We start from the raw sequence: 21,457 nt of genomic DNA, 5'->3' as shown, positions 1-21,457 counted from the left end.
TTATGCTTGTAAGCCTCTTGTTTTTCAAGCTACCACAGAGCTGGGGAGATAGGCATGGCAATAGAGTAAATTAAAATCCACAGAGTTTGTTTTCACCAAGATTCAAGTGGGTTTTTCTTTTCTTTTTCTTTTTTCTCTTCTTTTTTTTTCTTTTCTTTCTTTTTCCATTTTCTTTCTTTCTTTCTTTCTTTCTTTCTTTCTTTCTTTCTTTCTTTCTTTCTCTCCTTCTTTCTTTCTTTCTTTCTTTCTTTCTTTCTTTCTTTCTTTCTTTCTTTCTTTCTTTCCTTCCTTCCTTCCTTCCTTCCTTCCTTCCTTCCTCTCTTTCTTTCTTTCTTTCTTTCTTTCTTTCTTTCTTTCTTTCTTTCTTTCTTTCTTTCTTTCTTTCTTTCTTTCTTTCTTTTTTTTATAAGTGCTCCTTGATTGTGGCAGGCGTTTGGTTGTTTTCCATGGTAATGACTAAGTTGATTTTGACAAATTCACCAGTGTTCTCAGTGCTTTTATGGAGGGGTGGACTTTTTGGAGATCTTTATTCTTCCATTCTGGAAATACTTCCTTCTGTCATTTTTTTTTTTTAATTAATAGAGTTCATTTCTTAGAACAGTTTTAGTTTTAGCAACATTGAGCAGAAAGCACAGAGAAATCTCATATACTCCCTCACCTTTTTTAATACAATTTTTCCTATTATTAACATCTCAGATTAGTTGTTACAATCGATCAGTCAATATTGATACACTGTTATTAACTAATAAAATCCATAGTTTGCATTAGGGTTCACTCTTTGTATATACATTCTGTAGCCTTTGACACATGCATAATGATCTGTATCTACCATTACCTATCATACAGAATAATTTCACTGCTCTTAGACTCCCATGTCCTCCTTGTATAATCCCTTCCTTCTCCCTCAGCCCCCACCAATACTAATGGCAACCACTGATCTTTTTACTGTCTTCATAGCTTTGCCTTTTCCAGAATGCCATATAGTTGTCGTCTTTTCAGATTGGCTTCTTTCCCTCAACAATATGCGTTCAAGTTTCCTCCATGCCTTTTCATGGCTTGATAGCTCGTTTCTTTTTATAACTAAATAATAATCTATTGTGTGGGTGTACTATAGTTTATCAATTCACCTCCTGAAACACATCTTGATTGCTTCCAAAATTTGGCAATTATGGATAAAGCTGCTCTAAACCTTTACGTGTGTAAGTTTTGAACTCATTTTGGTAAATAACAAGAAGCAACGGTTGCTGGATCATGTAGTAAGATGTTTAGTTTGTATGAAACTGCCAAATTGGCTGTACATTTTACATTTTCTCCAGCAGTGAATGAGAGCTTCTGTTGTTACATATCCTCACCAGCATTTGGTGGTGTGTTTTAAATTTTAACCGTTCTAATAGGTGGGTAGTGATATCTCATTGCTGTTTTAATTTGTAGTACCCTAAGGATGTATAATGTTGAGCATTGTTTCATATGCTTATTTGCCATTTGTACATCTTCTTTAGTGAGATGTCTGTTTAGAACTTTTGCTCATTTTAAAATTTCGTTGTTTTTTTTTTCTTACTGAATTTTAAGAGTTCTTTGTATATTTTAGATACCAGACCTTTATCAGATATTTTACAAATATTTTCTCCCAGTCTGTGACTTCCCTTTTCAAATCTCCTAATGGTGTTTTTTTCAAAGAGCAGGTGTTTTAAATTTTATGCAGTCAGGTTTATAAATTTTTTCTTTCATGGATTATACTTTTTGTATTATATCTAAAAAGTTGTTGCCTAATGCTGTGTCACCTGGATTTTCTTCTTTGTTACCTTGTAGTTTTACATTTTACATTTAGGTCTTTGATACATGTTGAGTTAATTTTTGTGAACAGTGTGAAGGATCATTTTTTTTCTCTATGGATTCTAGTTTTTCTAGTATTACTTGTTGAAAAGACTATCCAGTCTCCTTTGTTTTTGTTTTTTGTTTTTTTCTTTTCCTATATTTTCTTTATTTTTTTTTACTGAAGTATAATTAACATACAGTGTTATATTAGTTTCAGGTGTACAACATATTGATTCAGCGGTTCTGTACATTACTCAGTGCTCACCATAAAGATCATCACCATCTGTCACCAAAACAACATTATTATATTACTGACTATATTCTCTGTGCTGTACTTTTCATCTCTGTGACTTATTATTTTGTAACTGGAAGTTCGTACCCATCAATACCCTTTATTCATTTCACTCATCCCCCTACCTAGATTCCCACTGGCAACCATCAGTTTGTTCTCTGTATGTAAGAGTCTATTTCTTTGTTTGTTTATTTATTAGATTCCATATATAAGTGAAATCATGGTATTTATCTCTCTTTGACCTGTTTCACCTAGCATAATACCTTGTAGGTCCATTCATGTTGCTGCAAATGGCAAGATCTTTTCTTTTTTTTTAGTAACTGAGTAATATTCCATTGTGTGCATACACACACATACACACACCACATCTTCTTTATCCATTCATCTATCAGCGGACACTTGGGTTGCTTCCGTATCTCAGCTATTATAAATAATGCTGCAGTACACATAAGGGTGCATGTATCTTTTCAAATTAGTGTTTTTGTTTTCTTGGGCAAATACCCAGTAGTGGAATTACTAGATCATATGGTATTTCTGTTATCCTGTCTCCTTTGAATTGCCTTTGCTCTTTTATCAAAGATCGTTTGACTATATGTGTGGATATATTTTATTTTGTTCCACTGATCTATTTGTCTATTTTTTCATCTGCACCAGTCTCAATTACTCTCACTTTATGTAGTAAGTCTGGAAATCAGATAGGGTCAGTATTCAGACTTTCTTTTTCTTTTTATTGTTTATTCTGGCTCTTCTTCCTGTTCATATAAACTTTAGAATCACTTTGTTGAAATTCACAAAATAATTTGGTGGGATTTTGATTGAGATTGTATTGAATCTAAAATTGAAAAAATATAATAACCATGAATATAAAAATACATATATTTAACTTTTAATATACAGTTTTTATTAAAGGTGAAAAAAGAAACACTAAAGGTTTTGTGAAATCAAAGTGTGACTCAGATTAGGAAATAAATGAAGAAGAAAAATTCTCTTTCTCCCTGTTTCTCTCACATACACATTTCCAACTGCTAATGTGTGAATCACAAACCTTCAGATTAGCACAGAATGACACATCGAAGTAATCAAGAAGCTTGGGTAGAAGTGAAGGATATAAGTATATGGGTACAGCCACGTAATTTGGGGAGATTCCTTTAAAACGGCAATAATGATTATGCAGTGTTGTGATTATTAGGTGTGTGGATTGAATAGCAGGTGCTGCTATTGTATGGATTCAATTTAAATGGTTTAAAAACAAAAGCTTATCTCTTAGAGATTCCTTTTTACAGTTATTCCGATCCCATTTTGGGGGGATGATTTTATTGGCTATATTTAGAACAATGTTAAATAAAATTGGTGATGGTGGACATTTCTTTCTCATGCCTTTGTAACTACTGAACTCATTTTTGCCTTAATCCATACCTGTAATGGTTCATTTCTTCATGTTCAATAGCCTGCCTGGCCTGTGGTCAGCTGCAGAGAGTCTGCCTGTGCTAAAACACTGCTTACTGTCCAGTGTTATGAGGTGTTGTGTCCAATAATTTCTCTATTTTTCATGTTTCTTTTTCTTTACCTTCTTTATGTCTTCAACCCTGGGTTTGTGCTTGTACTCCTAGAAAGTGATTTTATCTCTCATTCTCTTTTAAGGTTCAGATTCCCATGTGTGAACTGCATCATCCTCTCAGAATGTGGAATCTCAAAATCTTCATTTTCTTCCGGTTCTATTTTCTTTCCTCTCCTATCTTTAATAGGGTCCTTTTATTTTCTGAAAATAACCCATTATATATTTGCTTTCTGTTCCATCTTTGTCTTCTTTTGACCTTCCCCTTTATTTTCATTTTTTTCCAGTGAAGTTCAGTAAGGTGTAATGTTATTTCCAATGTATTGTCAGATCGTTTCACACCAAATACACAAGTATAAACAAATTGTGTTAAAATGTATCAATTGAAGAATATAGGTGAAGGTTATATGACATTATAGTATGCTTTTGACATTTATGTTAGAAAATTTTTTCAATATAAAGAAGTTGCAAATTATAGTAACAACAATAATACAATAGCAATTAGTTTTTATTTAACATTTACAATATATCAGGCACTATTCCAAGCACTTTAACATATATTACCTCATTTGAGACTTACACCAATCTAATGAGGTAAGTACTCGTATTATCCTCATTTTATAGATCAAAAAAGTGAAGGATAGTTTAAGTAACTTGTCCTGTTACTAGCTAGTAAGTGACAAAGCTGAGATTTGAACTCAGGTAATGTGTGCAGGTAATATGAAAATGAATAAGATATGGTCTTATTTGCAGAGGGCTTGTAATCTAGTTAGAGGTGATAGCTATATAGATTTCTTTAATTTGTACTAAATAAATTAAGAATCCTTAAGTGCTAATTTTATCTAGTTGAGGGAATCAGGAAGGGCTTTTAGAGGAAGTAGCATTTTAGCATGAGGAGATGTAAGTTTCATTTTGGAACTCATGGGGTAAGTATTTGAACTTCAACCTAAGGTGCTTGAACTTTGTTTATTTCATACTGGAGAACACTGAGAGTTAAAGAAATTATGGCCCAAAGACATTAAATATTTTCAGTAGCTGGTTATTGTCAGTCAGGACTTAAACCGTAATCCTAGTCAAGAGGTGGCTCTTTTATACCATTGTGGTTTTCTAGATACCTAATCTTTCACTACTGTTAGTGATAAAAGACTTGTAACTCTTCCTTTGAATGTTTTTAATTCATTAGTTCCTTCCATGTGGTTAATATTTAGTCAGCCTGAAACAAGCTTTACTCTGTACCTATTTCTCATACTGTAGATTGCAGAGCAGTCTCCTTCAGTCTCTTCCCTTTCTAATCTTTGTTTTATTCACTTGGTAACATAGCAGGTAAAGTTTAATTTGATTATTAACTGGAACTTTTTAATGTAACTGCTTCCAGATTATAATTTTAAAGTAGAACTAAAGAACTTTAGAATTTCAGCGATGGAAGCTTGAAAAGAAACAACCTACTGGTTAAAAATCCATGATCCTTAATCATTCAGTGAAAGCAGCAACAAAAATAAACAAAAAGCTAACTGGTCTCTGATACAGAGGAAAAGAATATACAGTCTGTGTCTTCATGGAGTTTATAATTTGCCGCAGATTGCAAATCAACACAATATACTATGTCAGGTAATATAGTGGGGCATACTAGAGGGCTCTAGAAGGACACCTGTGGAAGTACGAAGCCCTCCATTGGGGGATTAAGAAAGCTCTCCCTGAGGAAATGCCAACTAATTTAAGATGAAGAGTTATCATTCTTCAGGTCAAGTGTGCAGTGGAGGGCAGGGTGGGTAGCCTGGCCAGGATACAGAGAGATTGACATAGGTTTGGAGATGAGGGAGATTGTAGTGTGCTTCAGGCAATCTCAGGTAATTGACTGTGGATTAAGAAGTCAGTCTGAGGGAGGCAGATGTGTTAAGGGATGAAGTTAAAGAATAAATTGGATTCAGGCTATCTTTGGCCTCATAAGCCATATTTAAAAGTGTCCCTGTCCCTGAAAAACATGCCTTGTACTTTGTGCCATTGCTTTTCATTTTCTTTTTCCAGAAAGCCTTCACTTTTCATTCCAGTCAAATTCAAACCTCATACTTTATAGTTCATCCCAGGTTCTTTTCTGCCTAAGAAAATCTTCCAAAGTATGTCAACTTTTTTCTCTGAAAATATTGCTTATCTCTACTCTTCATATGCCAGATGATTCTATATTTTTGTTTTACTGCTTTGCTAACTTATTATTACTATATATTTTTTATCATTCCATGTATAGATTGCCCATCTATTCAGTAATGAGTAGTTAAATAATATTAATTGATCAGTATTTAAATTTAATAATTCAACTCTAATTTGAACCAATAAAAATAAAGCAAAGTTATATATAAACACATAGGTCTCAGCTATAGATCAGCAATTTGAAAGTTCTTAAATTTTTTTTCCTCTTGGATTAAAACAATCAGACCTGAAATCATATACAGAAAACAGTTTCAGAGAAATACAATCTTGTGAAAACCAGGCTTATTTTGAATATTTAAGGGTTTAGAGATTTGGGACTAGTTGTTTAAAAACTAGAAAATTTAGTGAAAACCATGTTTCTACTTTTTCAGTCTGGTTAAAAATTAATGTGTTGTGGCTTTTGCAAATTTAATGCATCATGAATTTAACTTTAATCCTGATATGTTAACATAGCCATTATATTGAAGAGAATACTTTTTCAGTGTGTTATTCTATATATCTTATATATTTTTAATTTTTATATTTATACATATTTACATGTATAAAAAGTTCATGTCTTAAGAACCAACTGGAATTATGTATTATGTGAATGTAGTAATTTCAAAATGGCTGTAGCAAGTGACTTCTGATTAAAACATTGTTTTTCACATCCATGAAACACATTAGCCCTAGTTATTTTTTTTCCTGCTTTTTCAGTATGTATGTTGTATGAAACTAGAGGGAAGTTTAAACTTTCTTAGAGTCGATTTTTTAAAAAATATAGCTTACAGTTAGGAAATATGTGGTGTGTATAAGACTTTTATAAAACCAAGTTTAACCTTTATTGGAAAAGAAAATTTATCAATAATGTAAAAAAATAAGAAGCAACAGTTTGTCTGTCTTAACTCTTTGCCGGAACTAACAAAGGATCAGAAACTAGGGGTGTGTGACCAAACTGGGAATTAACATAGGTAGCATAGTTATGGGGCTAAAAAAAGATGTGAAGTTCAAGAGGCCAATGAAAGTCAAAAGCTAAAGTGCAGTCTGTTCAGGCAAGGAAAATAAGTATAATTTTTTTCAGGCAAGGCCTTTCCCTAGAGTTTTTTGTTTTTCTTCCATTTCCTAAGGAATAAGGTTTATTCACCAATGTTCAAAATGCACAAAAAGGGGGAAGAATGCAGAAGATAATTATATTAATGAGAACTAGAACTGATTGGAAATTTTGGTGGAAACAAATTCAGTGTCTGAGGTAAACAAAAGTCAAAGGCTATGTGATAATGGTAAATGATTTGTAATAATCACTGCAATAATTTCATTACCCTATTTCTTTCTGAAATTATATTGTATATCTTTTCCCTCCAACTTCTTCCCCTGCCCTTCCAGAGGCTCTCCCTATAGAGAATCTCCTTTGGGTCATTTTGAAAGCTATGGAGGGACCCCCTTTTTCCAGGCTCAGAAGATATTTGTAGATGTACCCGAAAATACAGTGATACTGGATGAGATGACGCTCCGGCACATGGTCCAAGATTGTACTGCTGTAAAAACTCAGTTACTCAAACTGAAACGTCTGTTGCATCAGGTGAGTATATATAAACATTTTTAGCTCTGATATTTTGAATTGCAAAATGGATTGATTTTACTTTTTTTTTTTAAGTTAATTGGGTTTCTGATGTCTATTCAAATTTCTGTAAAAATAATGCTTGTAAATAATACATAACAAACTTTTGTTGGAAGAAAAAACGTGGGATTTTGTGTGATGCTTTCAGTACAGTCCCCAGCATTTATGAGCTGTGTGATATTTGGTAAACCAATTTTTCTCCTATTTCCTTATCGCATTATAAGATTATTGACAGAGTTAGAAATAGTAGTTGTAAATTTAGAGATCTAACAACTGAAGATTAGTATTCAGGCATTTAGTTATCAGTGGCTGTAGGAAATAAACAGCAGTTTTTACTTACATAATCATAGCCATATAATTTAACTTTTGTTTGAAACCTTCAAATTTAGTCTTCCTTAGTCCTTTCACTTTTTTTTGGGCGGGGGGGGGGGGCGGAATCTAGACTCATAGCAGTGATGTGACTTGTCCAAAGTCCAAAGACACAGGGTGAGCGGATGTTAGGACCTGGCTTCTCACTCAGTAGTACTTTTTTTTTGTTCAAGCTTTCAGACAAGGTCAGATGAATAGCAGAAAACTAAGGAATAAAATACTAATTTTTTTTGAATAAAATACTAATTTTAAATCATGGGTATCTTTTGGTTACTTTTAAAGCTATGTTTATTTTTTGTAGACTAGCCACATTTTCCTTAAAATTATGGTTGAGAATGAACAATCTAGCTTCTCTGCTGAACTTATTTTCTGGATTACCTTCCTCAGGGTTGTATGTTGTAGGTTCTTAGGGACCAATTCTTAGAATTCCTGGTGTCCATCAAAACCAGTCTCTTGATACACGCTCAGTAAAGGCTAGTTGAAATGAAATAACGGCTCCTGTGTTAGTAATAGTAATGACGATTAGTGTAAATATCCTGTTAAAGTCATGAAAATTGTTACATAAGTACTTGATTATGGATTCTTCGGATTTCTTTTCTCCATTATTTTGGATGTTGGATTACTTTTTGAAAATAAACTTTTTCTGTGCTATGGCTGGGAGCAAGAAGTAGATCTTTTTCAGATCTGAGATCCTGGGACTTCTCTAGAGGGAGAAAGAGATTTCATGACTGAAATTTCCAGACATAGAGCTTAAAATTTTAACTGTAACTAGGAGATAGACTCTAGTTTATAGTATTTCTCTGCTCACTAGTCTGGGGAGATTTTCTCATCAGAAGCTTCAGAGTTAAAGGAAAGAGAAGGTAGAAGTGGTGGGGAATAACTAAAATATGTTTGATATATACTTTGAATCAGTCCTTATGCTATACATATACCACATACCCTCTTCTGTGTCTGGGTTTATTGCTCTAAAACATGAAGCATGATAAATACCAGCTAATCAGAGCAGATCATGTCTAATAATGGGAGAAGTAGTATAATTCAAGAGAGAATACATGAATTGGTAACCAATGATAAGCACCATAAAAATAGAAGACTTTTTTTAGACACTTGAAGAAAAACTGTGACTCTCTTGATGGCTCTTTTCTGTCATTATGACCTCTGAAATGTTACAGTAAACACTGATCGAGTTAACTTTACTTTTTGTTTGTGCAATGAAAACAAAATTAGGAAAAGAAAAATTGTAGAATCTTTTTAGGGCATCTTTGAAATTTCCCAAAATGCTAGTAGAAGTTAAAAGCTGAATGAGTCTAAGATTTCATATAACTACCTATATTTTTCCCCTGTTTAATACTACTAAATTTAAAGAAGTTCAGTGTGATACATATACATAGTTGTAAAAAATTCACATAGTATTCAGAGACTTAATGAAAATGCAGTGTTTCTGTCCTCTCCATCTTAGTCAACCTTTTTAGTCTGAACAGATTACCGTCTGAAGATTTCTCTAGAGCTATCATGAAGGGCCTTCCTTTTGTCATATTCTAGGATTGGGTCCACTATTTCTTGTATTATTATTATTTCTTCCTCTTCTTCTTCTTCTTCTTCTTCTTCTTCTTCTTCTTCTTCTTCTTCTTCTTCTTCTTCTTTTTAATTTCTTCATTTTGCTAGAGTGTATCTTTACTTTCTGAGAGAGGGTAGATGGATGGTAAATTTTTTTTAGTTACTGCATTGCTGAAAATTTCTTTTATCTACTCTAATATTTAATAGTAATGATTTGTCAGGGATGGAAGAAATGAGTTTTCCCTTAGAGGTCTGAATGCATTGCTCTTCTAGGATTCAGGTTAACCACTGAGAAGAGTCTACATTCTGATCCATTTTACATTTTATATAGCCTGTTTTTATTTTTCTGAGAGATTTTTAATCTTTTTTCTTTCTTTTCCTGGCACTTTAATCTTTTATTTTGGCATTATGTAGTTTCACAGAGATGTCCTGGGATTTGAGTTTTGTTGTAGTTGTTTGTATGTTTCCCATTTAATGTATGTTTAATTTAGTAGATTCTTTTTATATTTATATTGTGTGAAATTTTCTTATTTCTATGATTTTTTTTTTACCTAATTTTTTCTGTAACTTTCCGGAATCCTTGGTAATTACAAACCAGAACTACTGAATTGATTCTCAATTTTTTCTCTTTTTCTTTCATATTTTCCTTCGGATTTGATTATCTTTTCTGGATATTTCCTCAACATCGTATTTCAGCTCTCCATTTCTGTTGAATTACTTATATTGGCAATTGTATCCTCAGTATCCAGGAACTCTATTATATGCCATTCCTTATTCATATCTTTCAATTTTTATTTTATCAGTGACTATATTAAGTAGAGTGTTCCTATTAGGTTTTGTTAAGATTTCTCAGGTTCCTTGTATTATCTCTCTTTTTCCAAATAGTCATTTTGTTCCTTGTGTTTATTTTGGTTTCTTTCTTTTGGAATCTGTCTTCAAATATCTAATGATTATTTGTTGTTCATTAATATTTAAGAGTGAAGAATTAAAAAGTTGATTCAGGATTCTTTGTACATGGGCTGGGCTGGTCAACTGGTTGGCTTGATTTTATAGTACTAGATGGATACTGGAGGACCCTCAATATCTGTTGAGTGGAGGATTTTTCCTTCTTAGGTTGTTCTGTTTTCTCCAGAGAAGCAACCTCTAATTTTTTTGCTTGGAATAGAGGTGGAAGACTGGAAGTCTGTTCTTGCCTTATGCAAACTTCCAGTTAATTCCCATCATTTTTAACCCCGATAGGTCATATTCTCATTTTTTCCTGTATCTAGCATTTTGACCCTCACTGGGGTTGTGCAGAGCAAATTGGTTCTCTTTTGTTCCATGTTCTCCATCTATACATACTTCAGTTATGTCTTTTTCCAGTCCTGCTAAATCACTTATTAAAGTTTCTGTCACCTTTGTAATTCTCTTTATCATTATGGTTTATATGTTTTTAAAAATTCTTCTCCATCATTTCATTATACATTTAAAAGAAAAGATAAAAGTATCTCTAATCAAAAATCCTCTTCTGTTGGGACATCTGGGTAGCTCAGTCTGTTAAGCATCCACTCTTGATTTTGGCTGAAGTCATGATCTCAGGGTGGTGAGATCCATCCCTGCCTCTGGCTCTGCACTGGGTGTGGAGCCTGCTTAAGAGTCTTTCTCCCTCTCCCCCCCACATCCTCCCCCACTCTCTCTTTAAAAAAAAGGTTCTCTTCTTTTTAAAAATATAGTAAAAATATTTTTAAAATTACTTTAGCTGTGTGAATGCCTTCTTTTGAAATTTCATTTTGTCACAGCTCAAAATTTGATTATTCTTTGCACGTTCTTGTTTGCTGGATTTGCTGTGGGGGGGGGGGTTTGCACTCATTTGCAAACATAAGAACTTAAATAAGCACTGGTAACCAGTATCTGCTTGGGCCTACTCATAAGAGATTGATTATGATAGGGAGAAGTCACCCTGATTTCAGTAAAATATGAAGCCCTGCAAGATTTGATTGAGTGCTAGCTCAGAAAGAAGAATGTCCACAAAGAAAGAGGTGGTTGCATTATCTCTTAGGTTCGCTTACTTTGCTGTTCTCTCTTCCAAATGGTTTACCTCAAGGCAGTGTTCCTTAAATTTAGACAGAAATCTTTTCTTTAATTATTTTCAGCAGTTTAGTTAGGCTATTTTGCCTTACAAGATTGAATTGAATTGGGCGCCTGGTTGGGCTAGTTGGTTAAGAATCTGCCTTTGGCTCAGGTCATGATTCCAGGGTCCTGAGATTGAGCCTCGTGTTGGGGTCCTTGCAAAGTGAGGAGTCTGCTTCTCCCTCTCCTTCTGCCCCTCCGCCCGTTTGTGCACTCTCTCTCTCTCTCTCAAATAAATGAATAAAATCTTAAAAAAAGATAGAATTAAATTCATAAAAGGAAACTAAAGAGAAATGATTAATGAAAATGTAAGTAGCATAAAAATGATTTCTGTGGGGCGCCTGGGTAGCGCAGTCGTTAAAGCGTCTGCCTTCGGCTCAGGGCGTGATCCCGGCGTACCGGGATCGAGTCCCACATCAGGCTCCTCCGCTGGGAGTCTGCTTCTTCCTCTCCCACTCCCCTGCTGTGTTCCCTCTCTCACTGACTGTCTCTCTGTCACATAAATAAATAAAATCTTTAAAAAAAAAAAAATGATTTCTGTAGCCTGATGCTTAGTAGAAACAACAGAATTTTGTAGAGCTCCTGAAAAAATACAAATATGTAAAATTTCTATTACCTACTACTCAGTAAATGTATGTTAGATTGATTTTAATCAGACAGTTTTGTAATTGCCTTACCTGGTTAGTTGCTGGTTATTTCTTAATCCAGTGGCCTCTCATTGCTGTCTTTATTTTTTTGATCTTGAGGACTTGATCAAGAGGCCGTACTTGATAAGGACAAATGAGAAACCACCTTTGCATTTTCTAGATTTCCCTTTAGTGTCTGTTACCAGTTTGGAGGAATTGCCTTTGGAATTAGTCTGGGTTCTCCAAAGAGAAAGAACTGAGAGAGAGAGGGGGGGGGGGGGGAAAGAGATTTATTATAGGGAATTGGCTCATGTGGTTATGGAGGTTGAGAGATCCCAAGATTAGCAGTTGGTAGGTTAGAAACGTAGGAGAGCTGGTGGTATAATTCTAGTCTGAGTCTGAAGGCTGGGAACCAGGAGAGCCAACAGTTAAGTTCCAGAATGAATCTGAGTTCAAAGGCAGCAGAAGACCAATATTCCTGCTAGAAGACAGACAGAAAGAGAGTGAATTTTCCCTTACTCCACCTTTTCTTCTATTCAGGCCTTCAGTGGGTTGGATGAGGCTTACCCACATTGGGGAGGCGTTCTGTAAGTTCATGGAGGTTGTTTTGATAGAAGTATTGTGAATAGAGAAGCAAATCCATATTCAGAGTAATTGTCTATTCCAGTAAGGACAAAACATTGTTCTTTCCATGGTGGTCTAGTATAATCAACCTGCCACCAGGTAGCTGGCTGATCATCCAAAGAGTGGTGTCATATCAGGGGCTCAGTGTTGATCTCTGCTGCTGGCAGGTTAGGCACAAAGCAATGACCAAAGCCAAGGTGGCCATGTTGCTGAGTCTATGTGTAACCTCCATCTCTGCTATCATTGCTATTTTGTTGATAAGCCCATTGGGGGATGACAGAGGTCACTGGGGAAAGAGGCTTACTGGTATCCAGGAATGTGGATCAGACTATCCCATGAGACACAAATATCTTCATAGTTTTTGCCCATTTACAGAGGTCTATCCACATACCTCTTCCCCAGATTTCCAATCATGTTTCTTCTAAATCCCTGACCATTGGCCCATGTATTGGTATATAATTGCATGTCTGGACATTTTTCCTTCTAAGTAAAGTGATCATCCACATGCAGTGCTTGAAGGTCTGTCCCCTGGAAGGATTTCCCTTCCCTGCTATCCTTCTAGGCTGTACCAGAAAGGAGCTGTAGTGCTGCAGCTGTCCGCTTTCAGATGCTGTCTGCATATCGTATGGAACCATCTGTAAACCAGACCTGAGTCTTCTCTTCCTCTGTCAGCTGATTCTAGGGAACCCCCCATGAGGCCATAGTGTAGTTTGGGAGAGAGAAGGTAGTGTAGCAGGAGTGGGGACCATGGGCATTTGAGCCACTTCTTCATGTAACTTACTTATATCCTTAGGGCCTATTTAGGCCTAATCACATTTATACCACTTTCATTTGATGATGGAATGTTTCTATGCATCTGCAACTTTATGACTTTGTGTGTCAGATAATACCCCATTCATGATGGGCAGCTCGGGTAGCATGGTAACTTGGTGGCCCAAGATTAAGCATTCAGTCACTGCTAAGACACAGTAGCAGGCCACAAGCTGTATTTCAAAAGGACAGTAGGTATCTGCAAAGGATGGCAGGGTTTTGCTCCAAAATTGTAAGGGCCTGCACTGAGATTCACCTACAAAGGTCCATTCTAGTCTCCGAACAATATCCCTATCTGTCATTGACACTTCCAAACCATGGGACCTGCTGGGTCATATAACCCACACAGCAGAGCAGCTTGCACAGCAGCCTGGACATGTTGCAGAACCTTCTGGGCCCTGCTGAAAACTAGCAGCTATTTAGGTCACGTAGTAAGTGGGCTAGAATAACACACCCAAATGAGGAGTATGTTGCCCCTGAAATCCAAAGATGCCTACTACGTATTGTACATCTTTTTTGGTTATAGGAGGATCCAGATGCAGTGACTTATCCTTTAACTTAGAAGGTATATTTTGACACATCCATGGTCCTTACTCCTGCACACTGCCTTCTTTCTCTACAAACAATTGTTTATATTTCTTTTGTGTTCCTGGCAGTTAAGGGTGAATTGATGACTGGACAGTGCTATTCAAGTAGCTTGTACAAGTGTTTGGTATTAGTCCATGGAGAGTTAAAGTAGCTCTTGCCAAAATCAAAGTAAACACATTTCATCCTTCTTCCAGAAATTCTTGCTATCAAAGAAAAAAACTGAGCCAAAATTAAACTTGTTTTTAGTAACTAGTTGATTTATAGTCTGGTACAAGCTTTTTATTGTGTCACAGGCAGAAAATACTTCATGCCCGAAGTGATCTGCAAATCAAACTGTAAGTAACACTGGTGAAAGATACTAGCCTTACTTGTGAAAGAGAAGTCCAGGAAATGAAAAAGATATGCAACCAAATATTACACTAAAGGTGTCCTTATGTAGTATACGAAATAGAAAAATTGCCCTGGGATTGGAGATGAAGAAATTCATTCTATGGCATTATGGAGAAGATGGGAAACTGTAAGTTGAGTTTATCAGGTGAAGAATTTGGCGGAGATCTGTGGAATCAGCATGAACATAGTTCCAGGTTCTTGAGAGCATGAGCTGTATTTGTCATAATGACTGTGGGAAAACCCATGAGTATGTAAGATAATCAATAAAGAGAAAGCCAGAAAAAGCAGTGCTCACTTGATACACTTTGAGGTAACTTTTAATACAACTTCTTACTTTAAAAATGTTTATTAATAAGAAGAATTAAGCAATTATATTGCATTTATAGTGGGATCTATATTTCAGTAATTAAAGTGGCATCTATATTTCAGTAACTAAATCCTTAATGAAAAAGGATTGAATTTTGCTGAAGAATGCCAGCAAATAAATGTAAAAGGTGTGATAAAATTAGAGAAACATTATTTTACAAGCCCTAAAGAAATGTCTGCTTTATGCCAAGATTATTAATTGTTGCTATAACTGTTAGGTGAATGGGCAATGGGTTCCTAGTCAGTTCTTATTGTGCCAAAGTAACACCATATAAATTATTTATGGTTGCAAGAAAAAACATACTTGTTCACTGGAGAGATCAAACAGTTATCACCCTAATCCAGAGATGGTTTTCCCATTATTAATGAGTTGAGTTATCCAGATAGTATGTGTCTGCCTATGTGATACACATAATTGTGCATAATATAGTCTAGCGAAACCATTTAATTTTAATTCCTCAAGCCGTTGCTTATAACTTTCTTTTTATAGGATAAACAGGTGATAGAAGAAAAAGGAAGGAACCAGACAAATTGATATGGTTGAAAACTCTGTAGGAAAAACAGTAATATCCCTTTCACTTGTTAGTGTCCTAAAAAGTTGATGTGGGGAGGTGAAAGTGCTACATTAAAAGAAATTTAACGGACAACTAGATGTAATGTGAGATTCTAAATTGGTTATTGGTTGACAGATCAACTATAGAAGACATTTTTGGCCAATTGGGGGAAATTTGAATATGGCCTATGTTTTAGATGAAGTAGAAATTTACTGAAATGGAAAGAAAAAGATCATTGACTAAAGATAGGTTATAAAACAGTATGTGGGAGGAGTTAAGATGACGGAGGAGTAGGGGACCCCTTTTTCAGCGGGTACCCTGAGTCGAGCTGGATAGGTACCAGACCAGCCTGAACATCCACGGAATCAGCCTGAGACGCAGGATGATGCATCTGGATCTCTACAAATGAACATCTCCAGCGCTGAGTATCGAGGTACGAAGCGGGGAGCCGTGAAACCGTGCACAGATCTCAGAAGATAAACGGAAGGGGGAGGGAGCCGCCGCGTTCGGGCGCCGGGAAGCCGTAGCCACCTGCACGGGGGAGCCAGGGGACTCGCGGACGGCACCCGTGCGAGAGAGAACAGACTGACCGTGAGCGGGGAGCGCACGCCACCAGACTTCTCACGGAACTCCGGAACTCCGGTGTGCTCCCTGGAAGCAGACTGAGACCGGGAGCTCCGGTGCGCGCGGGGCGGCTGGCAGTGTTAGAAACACAAAGGACAGAGACGCGCTGGCCCTGGAAGTGAGGGCTGGGACACCAGGTGTCTCAGGGAACTCCGAACTCCGGTGTGCTCACTGGAAGCAGACTGAGACCGGGAGCTTCCGGAGCGCGCGCGGGGCGGCTGGCGGTGTTAGAAACACAAAGGACAGAGACGCGCCGGCCCTGGAAGTGAGGGCTGGGACGCCAGGTGTGGGGCGCGCATCCCGGGACGCTGCAGGGTTGAGCAGCACCAACAGAAACAGAGTTAAAGTGGCCAGAACATCAGTGGAGAACGGTCCGCAATCCATCTGTTCTGAGACAGAGGCTGAGATTCGGCCGCTGCTGCTCTGACTCTCAGAAGAGGCACAGCAAACCGCCAGGGAAAGCCGCCAGAGAACAAAAGCCTGGAAATACCGGCTCAGAGAGTGCCCATCCCCATCCCCCCTCGCAGGGGACATGGAGACTCTACCCAAACAGGGTTGCCTGAGTATCGGCGCGGCAGGCCCCTCCCACAGAAAGCAGACTGAAAAATCAAGAAGCCCACATACTGGGGCGCCTGGGTGGCGTAGTCATTGAGCGTCTGTCTTCGGCTCAGGGCGTGATCCTGGCGTTCCGGAAAGGAGTCCTTCATCGGGCTCCTCCACTGGAAGCCTGCTTCTTCCTCTCCCACTCACCTGCTTGTGTTCCATCTCTCACTGGTTGTCTCTCTGCCACATAAATAAATAAAATCTTTAAAGAAGAAGCCCACATCCCTAAGATCCCTATAAAACAAGGGCTCACGGCCTGGGTCCCGGTCAATAATTTGCGCTCTGGACAACCCCACAACCTCTCCTCATCAGAATGACGAGAAGGAGAAGTCCCCCCCAGCAAAGAAAAGACAATGAGTCTATGGTCTCCGCCACAGAACTAATGGATATGGATGTAACCAAATTATCAGAAATGGAATTCAGAGTAACAATGGTCAAGATGATGTGTAGACTTGAAAAAAGTATTAACGAAAATGTTAATGAGAATATAGAATCTCTAAGGGCGGAAATGAGAGCGAATCTGGCAGAAATTAAAAATTCTATGAGCCAAATGCAGTCAAAACTAGAGGCTCTGACGGCCAGGGTAAATGAGACAGAGGAACGTATTAGCGAATTGGAGGATGGGTTAGTAGAAGAAAAAATGAAAATAGAAGCTGGACTTAAAAAAATCCACGCCCATGAATGTAGGTTACGGTAGATTACTGACTCAATGAAACGATCCAATGTCAGAATCATCGGCATCCCCGAGGGGGTGGAGAAAAACAGAGGTCTAGAAGAGATATTTGAACAAATTGTAGCTGAAAACTTCCCTAATCTAGCAAGGGAAACAAACATTCGTGTCCAAGAGGCAGAGAGGACCCCTCCCAAGCTCAACCATGACCAACCTACACCACATCACGTCATAGTGCATTTCGCAGATATTAGATCCAAGGATACAGTATTGAAAGCGGCCAGGGCAAAGAAATTTCTCACGTACCAAGGCAAAGATATCAGAATTACGTCAGACCTGTCTACACAGACCTGGAATGAGAGAAAGGATTGGTGGGGGGGCATTTTTAAAGCTCTTTCAGAGAAGAACATGCAGCCAAGGATCCTTTATCCAGCAAGGCTGTCATTCAGAATTGATGGAGAAATAAAGACATTCCAGAATCGCCAGTCATTAACCAATTTTGTAACCACGAAACCAGCCCTACAGGAGATATTAAGGGGGGTTCTATAAAGGTAAAACGGCCCCAAGAGTGATACAGAACAGAAAGTCACAGCCAATACAAACAAAGACTTTACTGGCAACATGGCATCATTAAAATCATATCTCTCAGTACTCAGTCTTAATGTTAATGGCTTAAATTCTGCCATAAAACGACACAGGGTTGCAGATTGAATAAAAAGAAATGACCCATCCATTTGCTGTCTACAAGAGACTCATTTTGAAGCCAAAGATACAATCAGACTGAGAGTAAAGGGATGGAGTACCATCTTTCATGCAAATGGACCTCAAAAGAAAGCTGGGGTAGCAATTCTCATATCAGATAGATTGGATTTTAAACTAGAGACTATAGTTAGAGATACAGAAGGGCACTATATTATTCTTAAAGGATGTATCCAACAAGTGGAGATGACAATTATAAATATATATGCCCCCAACAGGGGAGCAGCAAGATACACAAGCCAACTCTTAACCAGAATAAAGAGACATATAGATGAAAATACATTAATAGTAGGGGACCTCAACACCCCACTGTCAGAAATAGACAGAACACCCTGGCAAAAACTAAGCAAAGAATCAAAGGCTTTAAATGCCATACTTGACGAGTTGGACCTCATAGATATATATAGAACACTACACCCCAGAACCAAAGAATACTCATTCTATTCTAATGCCCATGGAACATTCTCAAGAATAGACCATGTTCTGGGACACAAAACAGGTCTCAACTGATACCAAAAGATTGAAATTATCCCCTGCATATTCTCAGACCACAACGCTCTGAAATTGGAACTCAACCACAAGGAAAAATTGGGAAGAAACTCAAACACTTGGAGACTAAGAACCATCCTGCTCAGGAATGACTCAATAAACCAGGAAATCAAAAATCAAATTAAACAATTTATGGAGACCAACGAGAATGAAAACACAACGGTCCAAAACCTATGGGATACTGCAAAGGCATTCCTAAGTGGGAAATACATAGCCATGCAAGCCTCACTCAAAAGAATAGAAAAATCTAAAATGCAGTTTTTATATTCTCACCTCAAGAAGCTGGAACGGCAACAGAGGGACAGGCCTAATCCACGCACGAGGAAGCAGTTGACCAAGACTAGAGCAGAAATCAATGAATTAGAAACCAGAAGTACAGTAGAGCAGATCAACAGGACTAGAAGCTGGTTCTTTGAGAGAATTAATAAAATTGACAGACCACTGGCAAGATTTATCCAAAAGAAAAGAGAAAGGACCCAAATCAATAAAATTATGAATGAAAAAGGAGAGGTCACAACCAACACCAAGGAAATTGGGAGGATTATTAGAAACTTTTATCAACAGCTATATGCCAAAAAACTAAGCAATCTGGAAGAGATGGAGGCCTTCCTGGAAACCTATAAACCACCAAGACTGAAACAGGAAGAAATTGATTTCTTAAACAGGCCAATTAATTATGAAGAGACTGAGTCAGTGATAAACAACCTTCCAAATAACAAAACTCCAGACCCGGATGGTTTTCCTGGGGAATTCTACCAAACATTCAAAGAAGAAATAATACCTATTCTCCTAAAGCTATTTCAAAAAATAGAAACAGAAGGAAAGCTACCAAACTCATTCTATGAGGCCAATATTACCTTGATCCCCAAACCAGGCAAAGACCCCATCAAAAAGGAGAATTACAGACTGATTTCCCTAATGAATATGGACGCCAAAATCCTCAACAAGATCCTGGCTAATAGAATCCAACAGTACATTAAAAGGCTTATCCATCATGACCAAGTGGGATTCATCCCTGGGATGCAAGTGTGGTTCAACATTCGCAAATGGATCAGTGCGATACATCATATCAACAAGAAAAGTCTCAGGAACCATATGATCCTCTCAATTGATGCAGAAAAAGCATTTGACAAAATACAGCATCCTTACCTGATTAAAACCCTTTAGAGTGTAGGAATAGAGGGTACATTTCTCAATCTCATAAAAGCCATCTATGAAAAGCCTACAGCAAATATTATTCTCAATGGGGAAAAGCTAGAAGCCTTTCCCTTAAGATCAGGAACACGACAAGGATGCCCACTCTCGCCACTATTATTCAACATAGTACTAGAAGTCCTTGCAACAGCAATCAGACAACAAAAAGGGATAAAAGGTATCCATATCGGCAAGGAAGAAGTCAAAATGTCTCTCTTCGCAGATGACATGATACTCTATATGGAAAACCCAAAAGAATCCACTCCCAAACTGTTAGAAGTGATAGAGCAATTCAGTAATGTGGCGGGATACAAAATCAATGCTCAGAAATCAGTTGCATTTCTGTACATGAATAATGAGACTGAAGAAAGAGAAATTAGGGAATCCATCCCATTTACAATAGCACCAAAAAGCATACGTTACCTTGGAATTAACTTAACCAGAGACGTAAAGGACCTATATTCTAGAAACTATAAATCACTCTTGAAAGACTTGAGGAAGACATAAAAAGATGGAAAAATATTCCATGCTCATGGATCGGAAGAATTAACACAGTTAATATGTCCATGCTACCCAGAGCAATCTACACTTTCAATGCTATCCCGATCAAAATACCAAGGACATTTTTCAAAGAACTGGAACAAATAGTCCTTAAATTTGTATGGAACCAGAAAAGGCCCCGAATCGCCAAGGAACTGTTGAAAAGGAAAAACAAAGCTGGGGGCATCACAGTGCCGGATTTCGAGCTGTACTACAAAGCTGTGATCACAAAGACAGCATGGTACTGGCACAAAAACAGACACACAGACCAATGGAACAGAATAGAGAACCCAGAAATGGACCCTCGGCTCTTTGGGCAACTAATCTTTGATAAAGCAGGAAAAAACATACAGTGGAAAAAAGACAGTCTCTTCAATAAATGGTGCTGGGAAAATTGGACAGCTACATGCAAAAGAATGAAGCTTGACCAATCTCTCACACCGTACACAAAAATAAACTCCAAATGGATGAAAGACCTCGATGTGAGACAGGAATCCATCGAAATTCTGGAGGAGAACATAGGCAGCAACCTCTACGACATCGGCCAAAGCAACCTTTTTCATGACACATCTCCAAAGGCAAGAGAAACAGATAAAATGAATTTATGGGACTTCATTAAGATAAAAAGCTTCTGCACAGCCAAGGAAACAGTCAAAAAAAACTAAGAGGCAGCCCACGGAATGGGAGAAGATATTTGCAAATGACACTACAGATAAAAGACTGGTATCCAAGATCTATAAAGAACTTCTCAAACTCAATACACGAGAAACAAATAAACAAATCAAAAAATGGGCAAAAGATATGAACAGACATTTTTCCAATGAAGACATACAAATGGCTAACAGACACATGAAAAAATGTTCAAAATCATTAGCCATCAGGGAAATTCAAATCAAAACCACACTGAGATACCACCTTACGCCAGTTAGAATGGCAAAAATAGACAAGGCAAGAAACAACAATTGCTGGAGAGGATGTGGAGAAAGGGGATCCCTCCTACATTGTTGGTGGGAATGCAAGTTGGTACAGCCACTCTGGAAAACAGTGTGGAGGTCCCTTAA

The 21,457-nt window shown here is 37.4% G+C and overlaps 1 protein-coding gene across 5 annotated transcripts in view; it reads left to right on the top strand.

Annotated features, from left to right (window-relative positions):
• The window catches only part of CCSER2 (coiled-coil serine rich protein 2), a 186,406-nt gene that overhangs the window by 97,748 nt on the left and 67,201 nt on the right, over positions 1 to 21,457 (top strand). For all 5 annotated transcript variants that reach the window (XM_045783491.2, XM_045783492.2, XM_045783495.2 and 2 more), the window contains one exon: positions 7,230 to 7,425. In XM_045783491.2, coding sequence (XP_045639447.1) covers positions 7,230 to 7,425 — 196 coding nt within the window. The remainder of the gene's footprint in view (positions 1 to 7,229; positions 7,426 to 21,457) is intronic.

Source organism: Ursus americanus, chromosome 6 (genome assembly GCF_024610735.1).
Source record: "Ursus americanus isolate L20-20 chromosome 6, mUrsAme1.1.p, whole genome shotgun sequence".
NCBI lineage: Eukaryota > Metazoa > Chordata > Mammalia > Carnivora > Ursidae > Ursus > Ursus americanus.
This window is presented reverse-complemented; position numbering and strand designations above follow the sequence as displayed.